This window comes from Bubalus bubalis, chromosome 20, assembly GCF_019923935.1.
Source record: "Bubalus bubalis isolate 160015118507 breed Murrah chromosome 20, NDDB_SH_1, whole genome shotgun sequence".
NCBI lineage: Eukaryota > Metazoa > Chordata > Mammalia > Artiodactyla > Bovidae > Bubalus > Bubalus bubalis.
Genome location: NC_059176.1, coordinates 55,418,748 through 55,444,357, shown reverse-complemented (window position 1 = coordinate 55,444,357; position 25,610 = coordinate 55,418,748). Strand labels below are relative to the sequence as shown.

The window sequence follows — 25,610 nt, the reverse complement described above, 5'->3', positions numbered from 1 at the left end:
CCAGTACTCTTGCCTGGAAAATCCCATGGGCAGAGGAGCCTGGTAGACTGCAGTCCTTGGGGTCACTAAGAGTCAGACACGACTGAGCAACTTCACTTTCACTTTTCACTTTCATGCATTGGAGACGGAAATGGTAACCCACTCCAGTGTTCTTGCCTGGAGAATCCTAGGGACAGGTGAGCCTGGTGGGCTGCCGTCTATGGGGTCGCACAGATCAGACATGACTGAAGTGACTTAGCTGCAGTAGCAGAGGGCAAGGTGTGCAAATCTATTTCTCTTTCTATCTGGTTCTAATTAGTGTTTTGATTTTAAACATGGCTGCAGTTTCAGCCTTTTGATGAAGGCTGCTCTCAGGAGGATGCTCAGAATACAAGTGAAGAACATCAGTTTGTCTCATTTACTTAGAATGCATCAAATTGCCAATGAATCTAGAACTGTGGATAAAGAAAGATATTGAAAAGGATGGGGATGGAATCAGGGTCCTGGGCTGTGCAAACGCCTGGCATCCCCAGGAGACTCTGTGAATACCCTGGCTAAGCTCCCTCCAGTCACTTGCCTGCCCCTTGGTCATTTCAGGCACCAGGAAAAAAATGCTGGGAAGGAGCAGGGGGAGCAGGGGGAGCCACACCCGGGTCACTGTGAGGCCAGTGCGTGGTGGGTCTGCCTTTGCACAGGTGTCTGCAAGCTGGTTATTGTTTTTGTCTAGTCACTCAGTATTGTCTGACTCTTGTGATTCCACAAACTGTAACCTGCCAGGCTCCTCTGTCCATAGGACTTCCCAGGCAAGAATACTGCAGTGGGTTGCCATCTCCTTCTCCAGGGGATCTTCCTGACGGCGCTCAAACCCACGTCTCCTACACTGGCAGGCAGATTCTTTACCACTGAGCCACGGGAGCAGGCTTGTTAGGATTCCTGACTAACACAATTCATTGCTCTGACTCTTCTACTCATGGAATCCAAGGTTGGGAGGGCTTTGTGGTTTCGTTGGGTGAGTTGAACAAGCTTTCAGCAGCTGCTTTCCCCTCTGCTGAAGGTCACATCAACATATGGGCTTTGTTGAGAATTCCCGCCAGTTCCAAGGCCTGCTACCATTGTAGGTTCCAAAAAAGGACTTCCCACAACAAGTTTAAACCAGTGGAAAACTAACTAACTAACCAAGCCACCCATGGGGATACCAAGACCGTGAGAAGAACAGATCAAAGCAAACTGGGAATATTTACTTAGTCTGGGGCCATATTGATGTGTAAGCAATACTATGGCTCTCTGAGCAGTTTTTCTTTTTGTTCCCTTCAGCCCATTTACCTATTTTTCTAACCTATTTTGCAAAACTTTTGCTATGGGACTCAAGCATTCCAAAAGTATCATTATGTTACAGACCAAATTAGAAGCAGGAGGCAGGGAGGAGCTGAGGGTGGAGGGCAGCATGGACTGTTTCAAACCCCAGCTGCTGGGCTAATTAGTCCAACAGGAAGGAATCTGGCAGCAGCAGCCAGAGTTGCAGGGGTCTCTGCTCGTCAACATTTTTATGAAGCAGTAGATGAATCTGCCTTTTGGCAGCTGCAGACGCTGTGCAGCTGTGGCAAGGAGGGCTTTGGGGGGGCCTGAGGCCATGTTGTACGGCCGTGTTGGCCAAGCCAGGTCATCTCAGCAAAGCCTCTGTTCACGAAAGGGGGCAGCCTTCTAGTTAAATGCCTGGAGATGTTTCAGGGAAGCCAGCTCCCCAACTGGGGTCAGACTGGCCTGAGCTTTGACTTCTAGTACCTATGGAAGTGAGTTTACTCTCTGTTCCTCATGACACCTAATTATACTCTGTGTTTACTAACCCCCAGGCACTGTGTCAACTGCTCTGTGCGATTAACTCATGTCATCCACACACAGACCCATGAGGACAAATGTCCCCAGGATCACACAGCCCGTAAGGGGTCCAGCTGGGATCTGAGTGGCGGTCTGGTCCCCATGTTCCAACTCAGAACTCACAATCGTTGCAGGAGGAGATGGCCACCTCATCTGATAATGCAGCGGTCTCCAACCTTTTTGATATCAGGCACTGGTTTCAGATAAGATGATTTTTTCATGGATCTGGGGGATGTGAGTGATGGGGAACAGCTACAAATACAGATGGAGCTTACCTCCTGCTGGGTGGCCTGGTATTAACAGGACCACTACCGGTCCATGGCCCAGGGGTCAGGGTGTTAACGGGCTGGCATTAGGACCCACCCTCTGGTGGGAATGCTCCGTAGTTCCAGTGAGGCGCTCGATGTATGGCTTCAAATATTAGTGAGTTCACGGCTGCCACTGTCATCAGGCCGTGAAGCCTCCACTGAGAAGAGCGGTCGGGCTTTTCTACACGTACACCTCTTGGATTGGGCACATCCTACCCTCTCTCTAGGCATCAGTTTCCTTTTCTAGGAAAGGCAAGACTTGGAAGAGAATTGTCTGAGGTTCTCTCCAGGTCGGGGATGCTCGTATCCCACTCTGCTACCAAGTCCTTCTTTCTTCTATGTCTTGCTCTTCACTCATCTCAGTTCTATAAGCATATTCCAGAAAGGAACTTCAGCAGGCACCATCATTCCCTCCCCACTAGCCTGGGCAAGGAGGTGTCTGTCCTTAAGGAGAAGGGTCAAATGAGCCACATCCACTCCCATGCAGACGACAGGCAGCAGCAACGGCAGAATCCCTTTGTCTGAGTAACCCCAGGGGAGGTACTCACGGTGTACCTCGGCTCCACAGCTGGTCTGTCCCGACAACTACCTGCCTCCCCCACACCCCCCAGCTTCATCAACACACCGATTCCAACTGGGCTCCCTCATGTGTCTCGCCTTTTCTGTAAGGTCAGAACTGTGGCTTTTCTAGTAGTCATGTACAAGATGTGAGAGTCGGACCATAAAGAAGGCGAGTGCCGAAGAATTGATGCTTTTGAACTGTGGTGCTGGAGGAGACTCTTGAGAGTCCCTTGGACTGCAAGGAGATCCAACCAGTCCATCCTAAAGGAGATCAGTCCTGGGTGTTCATTGGAAGGACTAATGTTGAAGCTGAAACTCCAATACTTTGGCCACTGATGTGAAAAGCTGACTCATTGGAAAAGACCCTGATGCTGGGAAAGATTGAGGGCAAGAGAAGAAGGGGATGACACAGGATGAGATGGTTGGATGGCAGTTTAAGCAAACTCCGGGAGACGGTGAAGGACAGGGAAGCCTGGCAAGCTGCAGTCCACGGGGTCACAAAGAGTAGGACAAGACTGAGCTACTGAACAACAATTCCTCAACCACTGCCAGACTGCCTGGTGGAAGCCACAGTCTCTTTTCTAGCTGCCCCAGAACAAGGGCCTTCCAGGGACCGGCCTTGCCTACCTCACACAATTCCCAGGCTACTGCTTTTCCCAGTCCCTTGCCCAGCTCTCTGCTGGAATTTCAGAAACACATGGCTGTGTGTGTGGCCTGTGCATTGATGACGGGTGCACAGCCCTAAAGAGGTGCTCTGTCTTAGTTGGTGAGGAAGACAGGGAAGGGTCATCCTGAGAGAACTGAAAAGCTGGTCCTTGAAATACAGCACTGATTCGTAGATAGAGTGACAAGTTTCAGGCACAAGAGGGGAAAAACTAAAATCTGGGGGGCTTCCCAGGTGGCGCTAGTGGTAAAGAACCCACTGCCAATGCAGGAGACATAAAAGATGCGAGTTTGATCCCTAGATAGAGAGGATCCCTGGAGGAGGGCACAGCAACCCGCTCCAGTATTGCCTGGAGAATCCCAGGGACAGAGGAGTCTGGCGGGCTACGGTCCATGGGGTCGCAGAGTCAGACATGAATGAAGAGACTTAACACCCTGCAAACTGTGGAATTCTGACTGGGTCCTAACAGAATAAATTGTATTCCTGTGCCCTCTGCTGGTAAAGAGCAGCACCAGCCCTCCTGGAGCCTGCAGAAAGGAGGCAGACAAAGAGGGTGACTCACAGGCATCCATTTGTCCCTAGAGTCTCATCAGATCAGAAGTCCGCTGTTACTCATGAGCAGGGAGGCGGCCATCAGCAGGATGCCCAAACGGAATGGAAACGTGCCCATCCATCTCAGGCACCGGAGGCTTCAAACTGCCAGTGAGCAGAGGACCACGGATGCCACGGCCTCACCTGGGCCTGAAGGGTGAGGACAGGTGTGGCACAGAATGGGTGGGGATGACACCCCAGCCTGAGCAAAGGAACGGCTACCCAGCGGAATGCGAGTGGACAGGCAGTGCCCCCTCCAGCCACCCGTGTGCCTCTGGGCCACTCCAGGCTCTGAGGAAAAGATGTTATTTCATTCCCAAGAGGAATTTTAGCAAGGGGGTGGGGTCTTAAATTGGAAACACCCACCCACTTGCTCATGGATCTGGGTTTTCCATAGATACACCTCTCAGATTGGGTACACCCCTTCCCAGGTGGTGTGAGTAGTAAAGAATCCACCTGCCATGGCAGGAGCCGCAGGATACTCAGGTTCGATCCCTGGGTCGGGAAGATCCCCTGGAGGAGGGCATGGAAACCCACTCCAGTATTCCTGCCTGGAGAATCCCATGGACAGAGCACCCTGGCAGGCTACAGTCCATAGGGGTCACAAAGAGTTGGACACGATTGAAGTGACTTAGTATGCCCATACTTCCCCTCTCTAGGAATCAGTTTCCTTGTCTATAAAATGCAAGAGTTGGAAGAGAGTGAAGTCTGAGGTTCTTTCTGGCTCAGGGATGCTGGTATTCCACAAGCCTGGATCCACGGGGGCCCTGCTGATACGCTGAGGGCAAAACTGGCTGCCTGGATACTTGCCTTCTCATCCCAGGCAGCCTTCCCCATGCTCTGGGAGGTTCCCTCTTCCTTCCCTTCCTTCAAGACTCCTGTCCTGTCCTGCCTTTGGTGCAGGGCAGAAGTGGGCTTTTTGTCCATAGGCAAGATGGGAGCTGACTCTCACCTGTGTGGTTTCTCTGACCAGGTCACCCCCTCATCCCATTCGCTAGGAATAGGATCAAAGGGCCAACCCAAAGCTACAGAACTGCAGCGTTCAATCACCTCCTGAACAGACCCAGTGTTCTAAAAGAATAAATAAATAAGGCTGCATTTGATTTTCTCCCCCTCCGTTTGGAAATTTGTAACATCATTAGTTACCAGTAAATATATCAGTGGAATTAATGGAGTGAATCACAAAGTGACTTGATTGGATTTAAAACCACATAATGTCTTTGGGGTGAATTAGTAAATTTAGCACTGTCGAGAGATGATGAATGGAGAACCGAGGGACTGAGAGTTCTTATTGATCCTGGGAATAGATCAGGATGAGAAGAAGGGGAATGGCTTCCCACGCTGTTTTCAGAGAGGAAGGGAACGTGGCTTCTCGGCTTGCTAAGTTGCACGGGAACACAGCGCCCTTCTGCAGGCGTGTGGTTGAGTTGTGACCACATATGGGGCCCCAGGCAGCGCTAGTAGTAAAGAATCTGCCTGCCAGTGCGAGAGCCGCAGGAGACATAGGGGGTTCGATCCCAGCGTCGGGAAGATCCCCTGGAGAGGGAAATAGCAACCTGCTCCATATTCTTGCCTAGAGAATCCCACGGGCAGAGGAGCCTGGCGGGCTCTAGCCCATGGGGTCACAGAGAATCAGACACGACTGGAGCGACTGAGCAACAGTTTGGTGGGCAGTGCTTAAGACAGCCTCCAGTGACACCCACCTCTGGAATTCATGCCCTTGTGGAAGCATTCCTTCTCCCCAGTGTAGACAGAAACAAGTGGCTTGCTTCTAACACACAAACGCAGCAGAAGCAACAAGGTGTCACTCCCGAGGCTAGGTTCTCAAAAGACTGCGGCTTTGTCTCAGGGGCTCTCACCCTATCCTGGGCTGTCTGCTCCCCAGAGGCCATGCTGAGGTCAGCCCTGCAGAGAGGCCCATGGGAGCCAGCCTCAGAGTCCACCTGCCCAGGGCTGCCAACAGCCACTGGGGCTGCTTGGAAGCAGAGCCCTCCAGGTCCGCTTTCTCATGATTTGAGACCAGTTCAACTCCTTGACTGTAGCCTCATGAGAGGCCCTGAGCTAGAACAAGCCAGACTGAGGGTGGGAGGAGAAGGGGGCGACAGAGGACGAGATGGTTGGATGGCATCACCAACTCGATGGACATGAGTTTGAGCAAAGTCCAGGAGAGGGTGAAGGACAGGGAAGCCTGGCATGCTGCAGTCCATGGGGTCGCAAAGAATCGGACACGACTCAGTGACTGAGCAAAGCTGCTCCTGGGCTCCAGACCCAGAGAAATAAACTGAGATAATAACTCCTGCTTAAATTCACTAACTTTGAGGTAATCTGCCATAAAGCAACAGATTAATACACCAGGCAGCTTGCTGGGGCCACTGAAATGTGAGCAGAAACAATGCATGTCATTTCTGAGGCAGAGCAGCAGTCAGATAAAACTTCTGTGAGCCTGGGTCTTGGAGGGACTACCAGGGGCCAGTCCTATCCCCTACTCACCCCAAATACCACTAACCTGCACTGGATATTCAGTACAGCTGAGAAACAGACTTTGGTTGCATAAAATCACCTTGATTTGGGAATTTCCTGTTACCACTGCATAGCCTGGAGCTTCCCTGGTGGTTCAGAATCTATCTGCAATGTGGGAGATCTGGGTTCGATCCCTGGGTCGGGAAGATTCCCCTGGAGAAAGAAACAGCAACCCACTCCTGTATTGTTGCCTGTGAAATCCCATGGACAGAGGAGCCTGGTGGGTTACAGTTCATGAGGTTGCAAAACAGTCAGACACAATTTAGCGACTATGCAACAACAACCGCATAGCCTAGTCTGTATAGACCAGCATGCTATTCAATCCAGGGCCACAGACTGGTACTGGTCAGTGGCCTGGTAGGAACTGGGGTGCATAACAAGATGTGAGTGGCTGGCCAGTGAGCAAAGCTCCACCTGTATACACAGTCGCTCCTCATCGCTCACGTTGCCATCTGAACTCTACCTCCTGTCAGATCAGTGGCGGCAATTAGACTCTCATTGGAACGAGAACCCTACTGTGAACTGCACACGAGAGGGATGGATGTTGTGCGCTCCTTATCAGAATCGCCCTGAAACCATCTACCGCTGCCCACTGCCGGTCCATGGAAAAACTGTCTTCTACAAAACCAGTCCCTGGTGCCAAAAAGTTTGGCAACTGCTGTGCAAAGGCATCAGGGTGCCCAGAGGAGGCTGAAAAAACACGCTTAATCTTCCCATTAAGAACACGAGACCAGAGGTTTGAGGCACGGTATGCTTCCTTTAGGGCTTCCCAGGTGGTGCCAGTGGTAAAGAACCTGCCTGCCAATGCAGGAAATGCAAGAGACATGGGTTTGATCCCTGGGTCAGGAAGATCCCCTGGAGGAGGGCATAGCAACCCACTGCAGTGTTCTTGACTGGAGAATCCCACGGACAGAGGAGCCTGGCAGGCTATAGTCCATGGGGTTGCATAGAGTCGAACACAACTGAAGCGACTTAGCACATAGCACATGTTTTCTTTAAAGCCCACCACAACAGTGTCTTACAGAAACAATTTTCAAAGCCGGTCTGCTTGACCCCATGTGTACACTTGCACTTAGGTGCTCCAGTTTAAGAAACAGGGTCCTCTTATGGGTTCATGGAGCAACGTTCAGTGGCCATGTGTGTTTACCGGGCATTTCCACATTCGTCCCCTCACTTACCTTACAACAGTCCTGAACGCAGATATAAGTTCTGTTACCCTGAATTTACAGATGAGGAAAATTCAGATTTGAAGAATGAAATCAACCCCAGGGGGTTATTAAGCCTCTAGGCAGACATGAGCAGAACACAGGCTTGAGTCCAGGCCCTCTGAACTGACACTCACCATCTTTTCTCTAATCTCAAGGGGGCCACCAGCTAGAGAGGAGGTTGCATTAAAGTTGCTTCTTATAGGAAGGCTTTAGAACTCAGAGGGCTGGGGCTCCTTTGTGAAGGGGAAAGGGCTTATGGGTGGGGCTTAGAAATTGAGATAAATTCCTTACTTGTGTCAATGAAGACTGCATCCACATAGATTTTGGTACAGAAAGAGCCCAGGATAAATCCACAGGCTGGTCCAAACACCAGCATCGTGAACAGGATTCCTGAAAGAAGATGAAACCAAGATTAGATTAAAAGCAGAAGACATTCAATGAGCAAAACTGTCAAAGCGCGAGAAAACTGTTTCACACTGATCAGATGAGAGGTTTGATTAGACAAATGATATCAGAGGAATTGGTCTAAATATCCTAGAGGGGAAAGCTGCTATTCTAATTTTTGGAAACCCTATTGAAGCACTATCACTCAGAAATTCTATAGCTTCTGTAGGTTGCTCTGAAATATTTCTAGGCTCCCAGTACACTTATTTTTAGAGGACTCCACCCCATGTCACATCAGACCAATAAAATATACCCACGTTTATCATGAAATTTTTTTTTTCGGCCATAAACATTTTGGGAAGGATTTTTATCATTTTGCTCTCACATTGATTTGGCTTTATGTAATTCACTTAATTTACAGTTGGCAAAGACGTCGCAGTCCTTATCGTGCACACTCAGGAATTCTTATGAAGTGAGAAAAGTTAAAGCCACAAATGATTCTCCGACGTAATGAAATGTTTATGGGCATTAAATTTAGCACATAATGAAGCTGACATAATGGCATGCTTTGAGCACATTTAATTAGACATTTTATTAATTTCAGTTTTGCGGGCCCCTCCCACTCGTATTTTTGGAATTGCTCTCTGTTGTTGCTGTAACAGCTGTTCAAGACTCAAGCTCTTTCACAGGACTTGAGAAGATGGTACCAGGCATGTGTCTAAGCACCGGGTTTGCCAAAAACCTCATTCTGGTTTTTCTATAACAGCGTGTGGGAAAACCCCAGCAAACTTTCTGGCCCACCCGATATGTGGGCCAGAAAGTATGTATCTAATAGATACAGTATCTGCAATTTTGCACAAAACTTTTGGTTCATTCTGGAAAAAACAATGAGCCCAAACTAAAAAGCCATCATTTGTTTCTCTACTTAACCAAATTTCAACTTGAGCACTGACAGTTCACAAGGCCCTAGGAATAAAACTAACAGTAAAGAAGTGCCTTTTTCTTAGGAAGCTGGTTACCTGTGGGGACAATCAGTACATGGTCAATTCAACCCAAGCAGACAGCCTGGAGGGTGGAGGCTGACAGGTCTATGTGGGCACATGGAAAACAGGGTAGGAAATGGATTCGACCAGAGGGAATCTGAGCTCAATGGAGGCTAATTCTGGTCTGCTCACAGAGTAGACTAACTCAGCCTGAAATATCCAGAGATGGATCTGCTCAAATACTTATCCACTCAATCAATACTTATTGAGGTCCTTCTTTGCACCAACCAGCCTTCTTAGGGATGGGGACTCAGTGTTGAAACAAACAATACAAAATCCAAGCCTTCCTAGAGCTCACTGACTTGGAAGGGAGAAGAAAACAAAACTTAAGAAACCAAGGGAATATTACTCAGCCATAAAAAAGGAATGGAATGGTGCCTTTTGCAGAGATGTGGATGGACCTAGAGTCTGTCATATAGAATGAAGCAAGTCAGAAAGAGGAAAACAAATACCATACATTGATGCATATATGTGAAATCTAAAGAATGCTACAGGTGATCTTATTCACAAAGAAGAAATAGAGACACAGACAGAGAACAAACAGAACATATAGATTCCAAGGGGGCAGGTGGGGTGGAATGAGTTCAGAGACTGGGATAGACACAGATCCACTATTGATGGAGAAGGAAACGGCAACCCACTCCAGCATTTTTGCCTGGAGAATCCCATGGACAGAGGAGCCTGGGGGCTACAGTCTATGGAGTCACACAGAGTCGGACACCACTGAAGTGACTTAGCACAGCAGGGCACATACCACTGATACTATGTATGAAATCAGTAACTAACAAGAACCTACTGTGTAGCACAGGGAACTCTGCTCAGTGCTCTGTGGTGATCTAAATGGGAAGGAAATCTAAAGAGGTGATATATCTATACATATAACTGATTTGCTTTGCAGTATAGCAGAACCTAAGGCAACACTGTAAAGCAACTATACTCAAAGAAAAAAGAAACTCTAGACAGGAGCTTGACTGATTTCTACATACTTGGCAAAGGAAACCAGGTCTTTTTCACTTTCAGACCAGAACCCAGAATCCCAAAGCAAGTACTTAAAGATGACTTATAAAGAATGCTGTTTGATGAAGGAAGGGATGAAAGAGGATGGTTTCCATCACAGGAATGGAATCCTGTGAATTCCACTGAGGAATGAATCCACCCTCAGTGAAATTCTACTCTTAGATTTGGAGCAATCTAGAAGTTCAAGTATGTCAAGAAAGCCACTCCTGTACCCAGCTGGTGAGCCTGGTCTCCCAGCTATTCCTGTTTATAGGAATCCAGAGAGCAGCAAACCTACTTTATTAAAACACTGGCTCTGGTTTGTCACAACTTAGGTTGAAATGACTGAACAGAGAAAATTGAGAGAGGTGGGGGTGTTTTTGGAAGGGTCTAGAATGTAGAGAATCTTTCAAAGATGGGCTAGAATAAGGAGGATTGTCCTCAGCTGGGCTGAGTTAGGGAGAAGAGAGATCTTGGCTGTACTTGGTGGATGGAAGAAAGGGAAGCAGGAAGAGATGCTGAGAAAGATACAGGGTCAAGAGTATGGACAGGGGGTGTCCAAGGTAAGAGAGGCACCCAAGGGAGAATGAAGGACTTGCCGCTTCAGGGCAAATCCTGAAGCCAGTTATGTCCTGAGAAGGACACAGATGAAGGCAGAGGGGAGCCACTGGTCAGAAGTAAACTGACTACTCGGGCCATTCCCAAAGAAAGAGCCTTGAAGACAGGGACGCAATTCTCTTGCCCAGAACCACCCCTCTGACTCCCCTTCCATGCTCCTGGCATTTGCTCTGATTTCCAGCACCACCACCTCCCCCCCTCCTCACATGATAACATGCTTCTTTTCATGCAAATTAAATATCCCTACAATCAATGTCACAATCACTGCTCTATCCCTCACAGAGTGAACAATAAAAATTATAATCTTGAATAGGTCAAAGGACCCAGAGTTTAGTGTCAACGGAAAGGAGCAGCCAATGAGCTTCAGAGCTGGTGTTGAGAGCGTATTGCCCCTCCCCAACGTGGGGGCAGTGGAGAGTGTGGACAGGCCAGTGTCACGGGAAGCTGGAGACTCCAGGCCCTGGGTGCCCTGTCCTTCTGCAACTTATGACACAAAAGGGGGGCATCCCTCAAGCTCAGGGGCCCACAGGAGTCCTGTGGGGCCCAGACAGGCCAGCCATCCGTTCTGGTAGCTCCGACAGGCAGAGGCCACTGCAGCGGAGCCACGTGCCAAGGTGACCGCTCCATCCGGTTCCTCTAGGACAGGGCTCGGGTCTCTGAAATGCTGGACTGTGGCTCTCCATTTTAACAGGACAGAACTCTCTCCCAAAGAAGCCCGATAGCATGGCTTCCCTGGTGGCTCAGGAATAAAGAATCCATCTGCCAATGCAGGAGACACGGGTTCGATCCGATTCCGGAAGATCCCACATGTCGCGGAGCAACTAAGCCCGTGCGCCGCAACTACTGTGCTCTGGAGCCTGGGAGCCACAGCTACTGAGCATGTGCTCTGGAGCCTGGGAGCCCCAACTACTGAGCATGTGCTCTGGAGCCTGGGAGCCCCAGCTACTGAGCATGTGCTCTGGAGCCTGGGAGCCACAGCTACTGAGCATGTGCTCTGGAGCCTGGGAGCCCCAGCTACTGAGCATGTGCTCTGGAGCCTGGGAGCCCCAGCTACTGAGCATGTGCTCTGGAGCCTGGGAGCCCCAGCTACTGAGCATGTGCTCTGGAGCCTGGGAGCCACAACTACTGAGCATGTGCTCTGGAGCCTGGGAACAGCGACTACTGAGCCCACGTGCCGCAACTACTGAAGCCCGCACGCCTTAGCGACCACGCTCTGCATCAAGAGAAGCCATAGCAATGAGAAGCCCATCCACGGCAACTAGAGAGCAGCCAGCCCCCACTTGCCACCAGTAGAGAAAAGTCTGTGTAGCAACAAAGACAAATCACAGTAAAAAAAATAAAAATAAATAAATAATGAAAAAAAGAAAAGTCATAGAATCTCATCCCAAAAACAAGGAAAAAAAAAAGATGTATGACGTGCATTTTTGTGCAACGGGCACCCCCTCCTTGTTTGAAATCTCTGGGGACATCTTTAATTTATCTTTTTTTTAAACCTTTTATTTCGTATTGGGGTACAGCCGATGAACAAATGATGCTGGGATAGTTGCAGGTGAACAGTGAAGGGACTCAGCCGCACACATACAGCTATCCATGGTCTCTGGGTGCATTTTTTAAAAAGTAGCTCTTCCTCAGAGATATGCCAAGTGAACCTCTAGTAGCAATGGGTTCCAGAATGTTCTCCAAGGGATGATCCAGTAGTGGGGATGGCTTCATGCATCAGAAAGCACTCTTTCTGCTGTAGAAATATCTTAGGGTAACAGCTCAGATCACGCAGCATCAGAGAGCAGTCCTGGGTCTGCAGAGGGTGCTGTTCCCCTGAGAGCCTGTGAGGTCGGCTGTGATCTTACAGAAACGCACTTTGGAATGTGCTTCCTCACTCTCTTGTCGATTCATCCCACCAGGCTGTGATTTTGTTCTTGTTTAGCAACCACACACCCCCCCCCCCCCCACCTCCCCAAAACCAAACCAAACAAAACACACAGCCGTTCTGTCTAAAAAGACAGATGGTCCAGCACTAAAATCCACCCAGCATCCCTGTGTTGAATGGTGAGGACCTCCAGGTCCTGGGGTCGCTGTAGCGGGGTGGGGTGAGGGGTGGGGGTGTAGGTTACTCAGTGGCGCGTTGCTGCCCCCTACTGTCTGCCAGGCTGTATGTACGGGAGGGGAGCCTGAGAGGCAGAGATCAGAGAAAGGAGAGTGGCCCCCTCCTGTGCTGCCACCCTGAGCCCGCTGCTTTACAAGCTTAATCTCCTGTAATCCATTCAGTGACCTCGATGGGGGAGTCTCCTGGGCCCATTTCACAGCAGAAGGAAAGGTTCAGCATCTCCCTTCCCAACAAAGGAGCCAGGAGGCAGCGCAGTGTGCCCGCAGCCGTGTTTCTCTCATCCCCTCAGACAGCTCAGGAGACACCAGGGGCCACCTGGGTGCAGATCCCAGCCCCACCACTTCCTAGCTCTGGGCGCCCTGGGGAAGGTCTGTTTCATTTCCTGGTGCCTCAGCTTTCCCCATCTGTAAAATGGGAATGATACCAGGCCTACTCCGCAGGGAGGACTTAATGACCTCGTATTTGTAAAGCTCTGAGAACAGGGTCTGGCACCTAGAAAGAGTGATGAAAATGCTAAATAGGGGTCCCCTATGTCTCTTCCTCTATAATGAAGGCCACCACACCTGGGTTCCCAGTCCTCCCCTCTCCTCCCATGCTTCATTTCCTAAAGCCAGAAGCAGGCAAGAGGGGCTGGAGCTGGGGGCAGGCCAGGTCGCAGAGAGGGAAGCGGGAGGCAGCCGTGATCCCAAGCCTCATGAGGGTCCAGACAGACTGGCCGTCCAGAGTCCACCCCATGCTCTGACTGCCCACCCACCAAGAGCATTCTGATGTTAACCTGGCTTCCCAGGGACATGATGACTGAACGAAGGGAGAGGGGATGGAGTGACTCCCATGGTGATCAAACTCTGGCATCCTGCTCTGAACACAGGCCTTCTGTAAATTAGGGTAGTGTAAATCTGCAGTTCCCAAACTGTGGGCCAAGGCACCCCAGGATACGACTGTGAACTCACAGGGGTGCAGCAAAATGTTTTAAGTTTTCGAGGGAAACCCGGTGATATCTGACATTTGTCAGATGCTACTTGTACAACTACTCACCACTACCCGCTCAAGGTAGCTGATGGTTTCAACCCTGGATTGAGCTACATTCAACTACATCCTGTCTTAGTGAACTGAGTAGTTGCTGTGATAAACAGCAAACATGGACATCAATGCAGAACACAGGATATGAGGGTGGTGGAGTCCCACCTGGTTCCAAGGTTTAAGAAGCTGTGTAGTTCCCAGCAGGGACGCACAGCCTATTAGTGAGTAATTGTGCTTACTTAAAAATGAAATAGATGGGACCTCCCTGGTGGCAGTGCAGGGGGCTTGGGTTCAATCCCTGGTCAGGGAACGAGATCCCAGATGCCACAACTGAGATCCAGCACAGCCAAGGAAATAAATACTTTTTAAAATTTAAAAAAACATAAATATTTTTTCTTTCAAGTAACATGTCTTATTTTTCCAGGACGGGGGAGCCTGGTGGGCTGCCGTCTATGGGCTCACACAGAGTCGGACACGACTGAAGTGACTTAGTAGTAGTAGTAGTATTACATTAAGTCATTTGAAGCGAACAGCTTGATAAGCCACAAAGACTGGGTATATCTTGCAGATGCAGGGCTCTGTGAAAAATAAAACACTAAGGGTACAATGGAGAAGGGAACGGCTCCCCAGTCCAGTATCCTGGGCTGGAGAATTTCACAGACTGTCTAGTCCATGGGGTCGCAAAGAGTCAGGCACGACTGAGTGACTTTCACTTCACTTCAAGGGTACAATGAACCAAGAAAGTTTGGGACTCTCTGGTGTAAACCTGCCACCCATATTGTACAATTTTCTGACTTAGAACCAGCCAGCTCTGGACGCTGGGGAAGAAGAGATGAACTGGACAAGGATTTGCCCTGGAGAAGCTTGCTGTCTTACTGGAGAGACTTCCAACCATTCGAAACTCCAACTAAAAATCTCAATTTATCTACTTAAAAAATAATTGTAATATATAGTGGAACTATATGTGATTTTGTTCTGTATTTTCCCAGTCTCCCATAAAAGTGTTATCATATTTTCATAATTTTAAAACTAAAAAAGAAAGAGAAAAATAATACATAATGGAACCTACAGGTGCCAGGCATTGCTTGAGGAGCTGAGATATGACTGTGGACAAAACAGAAACAGTCCCTGATTTTTTTGTGGAGTTTGTATTTCGGAAGAAGAAAGGCCATAAACAAATTGATCTACCATATGATGTCGGTGCCGAAGAGGACAAGGCCTAAGAGGGCGGAGCTAGAGAAAGACCGCCCACTGTGCCGTGTGCTGTAAATCACAGAGCTCGACATTATACGTGCCAGCAGGCTGGGGTGAGCGGGCTTGCAGGCTAAGGCTTCCATCGTGCAGAGGGCAAAACAAGACTCCCCAAAGATGTCCATGCCTTAATCCCTGTTATCATAACTGACCAAAGAGAACAAAGGCTACAGATGGAATTAAGGTCACTAATCAGCTGACTTTAAAATACAGCGATTATGTTGATTACCCCTGTGGCCCACTGTAATCACACTTTTGTTATTTGGTCACTAGGTCATGTCCAACACTTTGTGACTCCATAGACTCCGGAAATGTAATCACCGTTAAATGTGGAAGGAGGAAGAAGACAACTCAGAGTCATAGAAGGAGATGAGACCACAGAACCTGGGCCGTGGCATCATGAGAAAGACTTGACTAGTCACAGCTGGCTTTGCAGATGGAAGACAGGGCCTTGAGCCCCAGAATGTGGGTGCCCTCAGGAGCTGGGAAAGGAAGGAAAATGGGCTATCCCCTCCAGAAAGGATCCTCTTGAAGGAAGGCAGTCCTGCCAACACCTTCATTTTTAGATCAGTGAGACCCATTGTGGACTTCTGACCCACAATGTAAGATCATATATGGCTTACCTTAAGCCACTAAATTTGTGGTAACTTTTTACAGCGGTGATAGGCAAACAAATACAATTGTTAAGCAAATGTGAGGATAACCTCAGAGCTTAACACCTGCTAATACACATGTGAACCTGTAAGAACAAGATGTTGCACAAATCTGCTTGCTAATTATGTGACCATGGGACATTTTTGCAGGTCATTTTTCAGACCTGGCATTGACTGGGACTCAGTCCCTCCTGCTTTTCCCGGGACAGTGTTCTCTGCGTGTGTCTCTCCCAGCACTGGGGAGGCACCTCCTTCTAGATGCAGTGTGCCAAGGGGCCTGACATGACAGTCTCTAGCAAGAAGTCAGGCCAGGCATGCAGAACCAGAAAAATCTGCCAAACTCAAATGGAGACTTCTATGTATTTGGAATTTCCTGGTCAAGGAAGAATTAATCTACTTTATTATTATTACTGATATATGTTATGAATAATAATACTAAAGAACATCTTTTGTGTGTCTGTAGAAAGTGACACGCTGATTCTAAATTGTTCATAGAAACAATGAGGGCCAAGACCAGCCTGGATACCTTGCAAGAAGAAGAAGAATTGGCAAGACCTGCCCTACTGGACATTAGGCCTGCTTTTAAAGCTGTAATGATGAGAAGAGAGTGCTGCTGGCACAAGAAATAGCAAATATGCAAGTGAAGCAGAAGAGAAAGCCCAGAAACGGATCCATACTTGTGTGGACACCTAATTTATGGGAAAGTGTGCATATGAAGCAGTGGGGGAAAGGATGCGTTTTTCCATAAATGGTGCTAAGTAAGCTTGAAATCCTAGGGGAAAAAATCAGCTGCCCAACACATGTAAGAATCAATTCCGGGCAGATCAGAGACCTGTGAGAAAAGCAAAACAATAAAGTTGCTGGAAGATAACAGACAAAAGTACTGCCACAATGTTGGTGGCAGGGAGAGATTTCTTAAACCAAACGAAGTGCAAACCACTAAAAGAGAAGCTTGACAAATTGGTCTATATTAAAATTAAGAAGGTCATTCCATAGATTCATCAAAAGAGCACATTAAGAAATCTAAGATGTGGGAAAATATACATGTAACATACATGCTTAAAAACATGTATAAGAGAATCAGACAGCTCACATCAAGACCATATTTAAAAACTTCTATAAATCAATGAGAAGAGGATGAACCAGTTGTAGGGCTTCCCTGGTGGCTCAGCTGTAAAGTCCACCTGTCAATGCAGAAGATACGGGTTTGATCCCTGGTCTGGGAAGATCCCGCATGTCAAGGGGCAACACCACAACTGCTGAGCCTGTGCTCCAGAGCCTGGGAGCTCCACCTACTGAAGTGTGAACCTTCTAGAGCCTGTACTCTGCAACAAGAGAAGCTACTGCAGTGAGAAGTCCACGCGCCACCACCAGAGAGTAGCCCTGGCTCTCACAACTAGAGAAAAGCCCGCAGAGCAGTGAAGACCCAGTGCAGCCAAATAAATACGATTATTTTTAAAAATTAGGAAAGAAAAAGACAAAGCAGTGAAAAAGGGCCATAAACCTTAACAGATGCTTCACAAAACAGGAAACTCAAATGAACAATGGAACATGACAAGATGCTCAACTTCACTGGAATTCAGGGACGTGTAAATTATAAGCCCAGTGAAATGTCGCTAGATTTTCAGCTGATTGAAGAGCCTGACAATACCCAGTGTTGGCAAGGATGTAGGCGATCTGGACTCTTGCACACCGCTGGTAGGAGCGTAAATTAGACAACCATTCTGGCAAACCTTTGGCAGTGTCTATAAAATTAAAGAGGAACTCACCCAATGACCCACAAACCTAATTCCTAGGCAGACACCCTACAGAAAAGTCTGATATGCACTGGGAGACACAGCCAGGAACGCTCATCCCAACACTGCAAGATCCTCAAACTTGAAACCCAATGCCATCAACAGGGCAACAGAGAAACAAGCTGTGACCTCCTCACATAATGGGATTATTATACAGCAAAGAAAGCACATCATCAATAACACGGATTCATTTTAAAAGATACAATTCCAAAAGAACAAGGGCAAGAATACCCACTGGTGTGATTCCACTTACACAGAATTGAAAACAGTAAAATTAAACCATGGAGAGATATACAGCTAGGAAGTCAGACTGTAAAGATAAAACAGGGTAATAAATAATAGAGAAGTCAGGATGGTGGTTACTGTTGCCCTGGAGGGAAGGAGGGAGTTATGATGGAGGAGGCAGAGGTGGGGGTGGGGTGGGGTGGATTCTTAGGCATTGATTTTGAATTTGGTCTATTTTCAGGCTATGTAGAGATTTGTTTCACAACAATTTGTTAGGTTGTAATATTTTCTCTGCACAAAAACATGATTATTACATTTCATACACACACATGTGTGTACATAAATACCTATAGCAAAATTGCTATTGACTCTCTATTGAGTGCTTATTGTATTGATGTGATGCCAGGGACTGGACTATGCTATTTATATCCATTATCTCATCGTTATCTCACGATTCCTTCTACCAAGGCAGCGAGGCAGCTGCCTTCACCACAGCTGTATCCAAAAAGGAACTGAGGCTCACAGAGGTCCGGCAACTGACTCCAGGGCCCCTGGCCTCCAGGGACAGCTGACCCCTGTGCCCCCTGCAGCACCGGTATCCAGCCAGCTCCAGCAGGTAACAACGTTAAAGAGGGAAAACCATACCCAACCCCAAACCCTGCCGCTCACAGGTAGCCACCTGCTTCTCACGCCTCACACCACAACGAGGACACGGACAGAAGCCATCTGGTTCCGGAAGTGGGTATGAATCCTGGTACCACCACGTGACTGTGGGCAGCCCTGGGCAAGCCCCTCGCCCTCTCTGCGTTTTCACATCTGAAAACAGCAGATGGTAATAAGATGTATTTTACAGTGCCTGTTGGGCGGGGTGAATGAAGGCAAATGTAAGGGCCCAGTGTGACCCCGGTCCAGATACAGCACGTCAGAGATGCTGGTCTCCACGGATGCTCTGTGGCTGTGCTGGGTGGAGAAGAGCTAGCAGACCCCAGGGAAAGGAAATACGCTGTGGGCGCCCCGTTTCCCTGCTCAGTGGGCCCCGAGTCTTCTGCAGCCAGGCCCACTTGAAGGCCTGCTCTCTCCTGGCCCCTGGTGGAGGAGACCTGTCGCTCAGCGACAGCCACACACGTGGTACCCCATGAAAGAGAAAATGCCGACTCTCCCCTCCAAGTTTCATCCTTTTCTTTGCTGGAGTGTGACACGGGGCCTGGCTTCTGTGCCAAGAGCCCATCAAGACAGGGACACAGGGGCGAAGGCTGTCCCCAAGGAGCAGAAGGCACAAACTCTGTATATTTCTGGAAGCAAAAGCAAAAAAGGCAATCCAGAAGCCCAGGGGTTTCTCCCAGTGCATCCACTCACTCTGTAGTCAGATGCATCCAGTAATATCTCTGAGGGTCACGGGTGGACCAGGGCAGGGACGATACCTGGCTGGAGGCTGAGTCAGCACGTGACAGGAAGCACAGCGGCAGGCTCCAATGTGCCCTGTGTGTCTGTGAGCGCAGCACAAATGCTCCCTGTACCTCAGTTTCCAACTCTGTAAAATGGGCTCACGACAACCCCCAGCTTCTTAGGAGCCTTTAGGAAGCAAATGCATTAGCACCCGACAAAGGCTCCAGGTAATATCTTTCCTGGAGCATAGATGGTTCTCAAAAAACAGTAGCTGTTATGCTCCTTGCTGGTACTTCTGGCAGCAGGATTTCCTTTTCTGCTTTACAGGTTTTACTTTTTTGGTTACTTAGGTAAGAGATGCTTATTTCAAAGAATGTGGACTACACAGAATAATATATAGAAATGTCACTATTCCCATATTTCCTTTGGGCATTATTGCATTTGCATTGTATTTCTCCCAGGTGTTCTTTCCATTATTAATTAACTTGGTTGTGCCGGGTCTTAGTTGCGGCACGTGGGGTCTTTCAGTGTTTTTGCATTGGTGGGATCAGACAGGTTCACTTGAAAACAAAAACTCTTTTCCTCATCGTAAAAGCTGCACACGTTCACTGAAGAATGATCTGAGAATAAAGCCAGGATGGAGAGGCACCGCAACACAGGAGCCACACACACAGAGAGGGCCCGCTCATTAGCTGTGTGACCTTGGGAAGGCTAATTACCTTCTCTGGGCTGGGCCCTCACCTGAGACTGGGGTAACAATGGTTCCTACCTTGCAAGGTTGTTCCAAGGTTGAAGTGATGAATGCATGTCATGAGTGCATGTCACAGTGCCTGGCATACAGTAATTGTTTAATAGATTTGAGCTATTTTTATTACAAGGAAGGTGGTACAACTACCATCTCTCACCACCCAGAGAGAAACACTCCTATTCATTTAGATATTCCCTTCTAGTTTGTCCCTATAGAAAAGGTTAATTTTTTTAAAGAGTGCTCTTCCTGGTGGCTCAGACAGTAAAGCATCTGCCTGCAATGCGGGAGACCTGGGTTTGATCCCTGGATTGGGAAGATCCCTGGAGAAGAAATGGCAACCCACTCCAGTACTCTTGCCTGAAAAATCTCATGGACAGAGGAGCCTGGTGGGCCATTCCATGGGGTCACAAAGAGTCGGACACAACTGAGCGACTTCTCTTTCTCTTTCTTTCTAAAAGAATATGTAGCAACTGAGATCATTGAGTGGTTAGGGCATTGAACTTAAGATCCAATGGTCTGTGCCCGTGTGGGTTTGAACCTCACTCTCAGTAGATTTGGGTTTGGGCTTCCCTGATGGCTCAGATGGTAAAAAATATGCCTGCAATATGGGAGACCTGGGTTCGGTCTCTGGGTTGGGAAGATTCCCTGGAGGAGGGCATGGCAACCCACTCCAGCATTCTTGCCTGGAGAATTCCATGGACAGAGGAGCCTGGCGGGTTACAGTCCATGGGGTCGCAAATTCGGACACGACAGAGTGACTAAGCACACAAAAGAATATACAACACAGGCTGGAAACAAATGATAAGATTTTGTAAAGAAAATGTTTTAGAAACTTTTCTTTAACTAAGCTGGGTCTTTGCTGTGGTGTGCAGGCTTCTTCAGCTGTGGCACTCAGGCTCAGTAGCTGAGGCATGTGGGCTTAGCTGCCCTGCAGCACGTGCGATCTTAGTTTCCTGACTAGGGATTGAACCCACGTCTCCTGCACTGGAAGATGGATTTAAAACCAATTGATCACCAGGGAAGTCCCAAGAGTAGACTTTTAAGGAAGAAAATTCTCTGTTGCAATAGAACTTAAGGTGCTGGTAAAAGGGAATTTCAGGGGCCAGGTATTTCTCGGTTGGCTTCATGGCAAGAGTGAAGGAAGAAGCAAATATGATTCGGAGCCACGATGCCTGGCACCCGAGGCCCGGCTCCTGATCCCTTCCCGGCTGTGCGGAGGGAGGGCGCCCTAGGACACTGGGATCTCAGGTGACGGCCCTGGCTTCTTAGCAAAGACTGAGGCAGCACTGAGCTAGGGTGGGGCGGGGGTGGTGAGGGGGAGCTCAGGCTTCTGTGCTTGACAAGGAGAAAGGCCCCTTCAGGGGAAGTCTACGGCGTTCCCTGGAGGGATCCTGAAATTTGCTTGATATTTGCCTGATTTGAGAAAAGACAACCGTCTCTCCAATGGTGTCTCACTGGGCTGGCACACAGTGGTAAGTGCTTTGACCTCTTTTCAAAGGACAGTGGTCTAATGAATCCTTTGTTTTTGTCTGATTATGAAAGTAATGCATTCAGATATTTCACTATTGTGTGTGCTCAGTTGCTTAGTTGTACAGTACTGTCTGCAACCCCATGGACTGTAGCCCACCAGGCCCCTCTGTCCATGGGATTTCCCAGGCAAGAATACTGGAGTGGGTTGCCATTCCATTCTCCAGAGGATCTTCCCAACTCAGGATCAAACCCATGTCTCCGGCACTGGCAGGCGAATTCTTTACCATCTGAGCCACCAGGGAAGCTCCATTTCATTATTAGAGTACATAAAATAGATAAGCAACAGAGATTTACTGTATAGCTCAGGGAATTACACCCAGTATCTTGTAATAACCTATAATGGAATATAATCTGAAAAGAAAATCACTATGCTATATACTTGAAAGTAACACAATATTATAAACCAACTGTACTTTAGTACAAAAAAAAGTAATACATTCAGAAAAGGGAATGATTTACTAATATCCTATCATCCTGAGGAAAAATGGAAAGGAAATCAGTACTGAATATTCATTGGAAGGACTGATGCTGAAGCTGAAACTTCAATACTTTGGCCACCTGATGTGAAGAACTGACTTATTGGAAAAGACCCTGATGCTTGAAGGATTGAAGGTGGGAGGAGAAGGGGATGGCAGAGGATGAGATGGTTGGATGGCATCACCGACTTGATGGACATGAGTTTGAGTAAGGTCTGGGAGGTGGTGATGGACAGGGAAGCCTGGCGTGCTGCAGTCCATGGGGTCACAAAGAGTCAGACATGACTGAGCGACTGAACTGAGCATCCTGAGACAATCGCTTCAAGTCTTTTCCCTTCTGTATACTTCAGGTCAAACAAAAATTCTCATGGCCATTTGGTAAGGTACATATTGTGAAACTCCTTTTGCAGATGAGAAAACAGAAGCTCAGAGAGGTTAATTGATTGCCCCAAGGCCACACAGCTAGTACTTGCTGGAAGTGGATTTGAACACGGGCCTCCAGGATCATCACTTAGGTTCTTAGACAAAGGACAGACAGGATATCATGGTACAGCAGTGAAGTCTCTGGAATCAGCCAGACCTAGGCTGGGACCCTGGTCACACTTCCTGATTTCCCAAGGACTCATTTGCCAATGCTGAGTCTAGATTAAGAATATCTGTCTGTATCTATATTTAAAATGGATAACCAACAAGGACATTCTGTACAGTACAAGAAGCTCTACTCAGTGTTATGTGGCAGCATGGGTGGGAGGGGCACTGGGCAGAGAATGGACACGTGTGTATTGCTGACTCCTTCACTATTCACCCGAAACTGTCACAACCTTGTTAATCGGCTGTGTGTCTGTGTGTCAGTCGCTCCGTCGCGTCCGACTCTCTGTGACCCCATGGACTGTAGCCTGCCAGGCTCCTTCGTCCATGGGGATTCTCCAGGCAAGAATACTGGAGTCGGTTTCCATGCCTTTCTCCAGGGGATTTTCCAGACCCAGGGAGTGAACTCGGGTCTCCTGCATTGCAGGCAGATTCTCTGTAGGTACGAGCCAGCTATACTCCAATACGAAATAAAAAGTTAAAAAAAAAAAAAAAAAAAAGGGTATCTGCCTCACAGAGCAGCTTGGGGTGGACTGTGACTCTTGCCCACAAGAGGGCAGCACCAGCCCAGAAGACAGAGTCCTGACTGCGTACACCGACCAGATCGTCCTTGCCCTCCGTGTCCACCTGCCCACAAACCCTCACCAGAGCACTGCTGCTCTCATCTCACTTGCCTCCGTGCCCTCGATTTACACTAATGTATTCTTCCGTCTTGAAACCTGCAGGCTGCAATTTCTCCCCTAAGAAGGGAACATTCGGCTTCATACGTGCATGAATAAAACATGAATGCATGAACAACAGGAAGCCTGCAAAACACGCGATACCTATTTATCTGGTGCCTGCTGCCAGAAGCCTGACAGCGTGACGTAACTGACCTTGCTTATTTCTGAGGGGGAGGTGGGGGGGCGGGGAGAGGAGGAGGGGGTGGCCATCCCCTAAACATAGATTAGGGGTAGACGCTAAATGCAAATTGTGTCATAGAATTATCCTCATGGCAAAGTTTATAAACCAGACACCAAGCTGCTAAGGCTTCATGGCACATGCCAGAACTTACATGCCCCTCCCCACCCACAGGATCGTACCTGTTGCCTCCAAGGCGGCTAGGTCCCTGGGTCTCAAAGTCAGGCATGTATTGGAGTCACTTGAGAAACTTTAAAATATACTAATGCCTCAGTCCTGCCCACGCCCTGCAAGATCTGATGGAGCTGGTCTGGGGTGCAGCCGAGACAGTGGGCTTTTTTTCCAAGATCTCCAAGTGATTCTTTGTGCAGCCAAGTTGAGAACCTCTGGGCTCTGCTTCTGACGACCTTGTGCAAGGAACCAGCTGGGACCCCAAAACACATGTGGACACGTGGCAAAAGGGAAGGATGTCAACACCATCTGATGTCAGGCCTGTGAAATGGAGGGGCGACTTGGAACCGAGCGTGGCCAGACTGTACACGGAGCTTGGAGGTAGAACCCAAGTCCCTCTTGTGCAGCCAGCCAGAGCGGTCCTGCACATCACCACAACTGTGCACCCAACTACAGCACAGGGATCCCCGAGTCAGTGTCCCCGGGGGGCTGACATATCACAGACGGACATGCTCAGTCCTGTCTGACTCTGTGACCCCACGGACTGTAACCCTCCAGGCTCCTCTGTCCATGGGATTCTCCTGGAGAGAACACTGGAGTGGGTTGTTATGCCCTCTTCCAGGGGATCTTCCTGACCCAGGGATCGAACCCGCGTCTCTTACATCTCCTGCACTGTCAGGCAGATTCTTTACCATGTGAGCCACCTGGGAAGCCTGTATCACCAATGGAGCAACCATCAAATTTTCCTATAGCCTTCTCTGTACATGGCAGGTACCAGGAGGCACTGCTGGAGCTGGCCGACTCTCTTCAGGGGAAGGGAGGGCACTCCCGTCCTCCCCCATGTTCCACGAAAACCCCTGGAAAACCCTGGGGCCCCGAGAGCTGAGACCACACTGGCTGGTGAGATGAGAAGACGTGATGAGCAGGGTGACCGCTAGGAATCCACAAGCCACACGGGCAGGAAACCCACTCAAATCGACAGCAGGGAGCGCCTTCCTGAAAGGCCCACATCCTGTTTGCGAGCTGACTAGGGTCTTTGCAGAAGGTCTGTCTAGAGATGGTCTGAGCTCACAGGGTGGCTGGGTTCACAGCTTCCTGTCGTTCCCGCTGCCGGCCGCCAGCAGGGGCAGTGGAGCGTGGAGGAGCCTGGAGTCCAGCGTCTGCCCTCCCGGCCTCAGCCTGGGCTTCCTGGCAGCAGCAGGAGGCAGGGCTGCAGGCAGCCTTGGCATCTCCAGCTGTAAAACGGGCAGCAACCTGCCTTGCCTACCTCCTGCCATGGGCTGAATTGTGCCCCCCCACCCCCATCCTTCAATTCATTTGTTGATGTCCCAACCCCCAGGTCCTTCAGAACAGCACTGTATTTGCAGACAGGGCCTTTAAGGAGGTGATCAAGCTAAAATGGGGCTTCCCAGGTTGCTCAGTGGTAAAGAATCTGCCTGCCAATGCAGAACACCCGCTTTGATCCCTGGGTCAGGAAGGCCCTCCCTGTAGAAGGACATGGCAACCCACTCCAGTATTCCTTCCTGGAGAATCCCTCGGACAGAGGAGCCTGGCAGGCTGTAGTCCACGTGATTGCAAAGAGTTGGACACGACTCAGAGACTAACACTTTCACTGACTTTAGGATGGATCCTGATCCACCATGACTGGTATCCTTAGAAGAAGAGGAAGAGACACCAGGGGGCACACGTAGAGAAAATGCACATGATACACGGGGGGAGGCACCCGTCTGCAAGCCAAGGAGAGAGGCCTCAGGAGAAACCCACCCGGAGGACACCCTGATCTTGGGCTTCCATCCTCCAGAACGGTGGGAGAGCCTGTTCCTCTGTGCAGTGATGCTGCATGGTGCCTATCATGTAAGTCAGCCGGTCTGTTAAAGCAGTCCTAGTAAACAACACACCTGAGACGGGTGTGAGGGTCCCATGTGACAGTTCATGAGAAGGTCCTAGGAAACGCAGAGTGCCATCCAGACGCAGAAGTGCAGCCCCAAAACATGAAAAAAACCATCCAAGGATGC

At 48.9% G+C, this 25,610-nt stretch overlaps 1 protein-coding gene across 4 annotated transcripts in view; it reads right to left on the bottom strand.

Annotated features, from left to right (window-relative positions):
* Positions 1 to 25,610, bottom strand: part of SLCO3A1 (solute carrier organic anion transporter family member 3A1) — a 372,385-nt gene that overhangs the window by 81,603 nt on the left and 265,172 nt on the right. For all 4 annotated transcript variants that reach the window (XM_025271275.3, XM_044932855.2, XM_044932856.2 and 1 more), the window contains exon 3: positions 7,998 to 8,096. In XM_025271275.3, the coding sequence (XP_025127060.1) occupies positions 7,998 to 8,096 (99 nt within the window). The remainder of the gene's footprint in view (positions 1 to 7,997; positions 8,097 to 25,610) is intronic.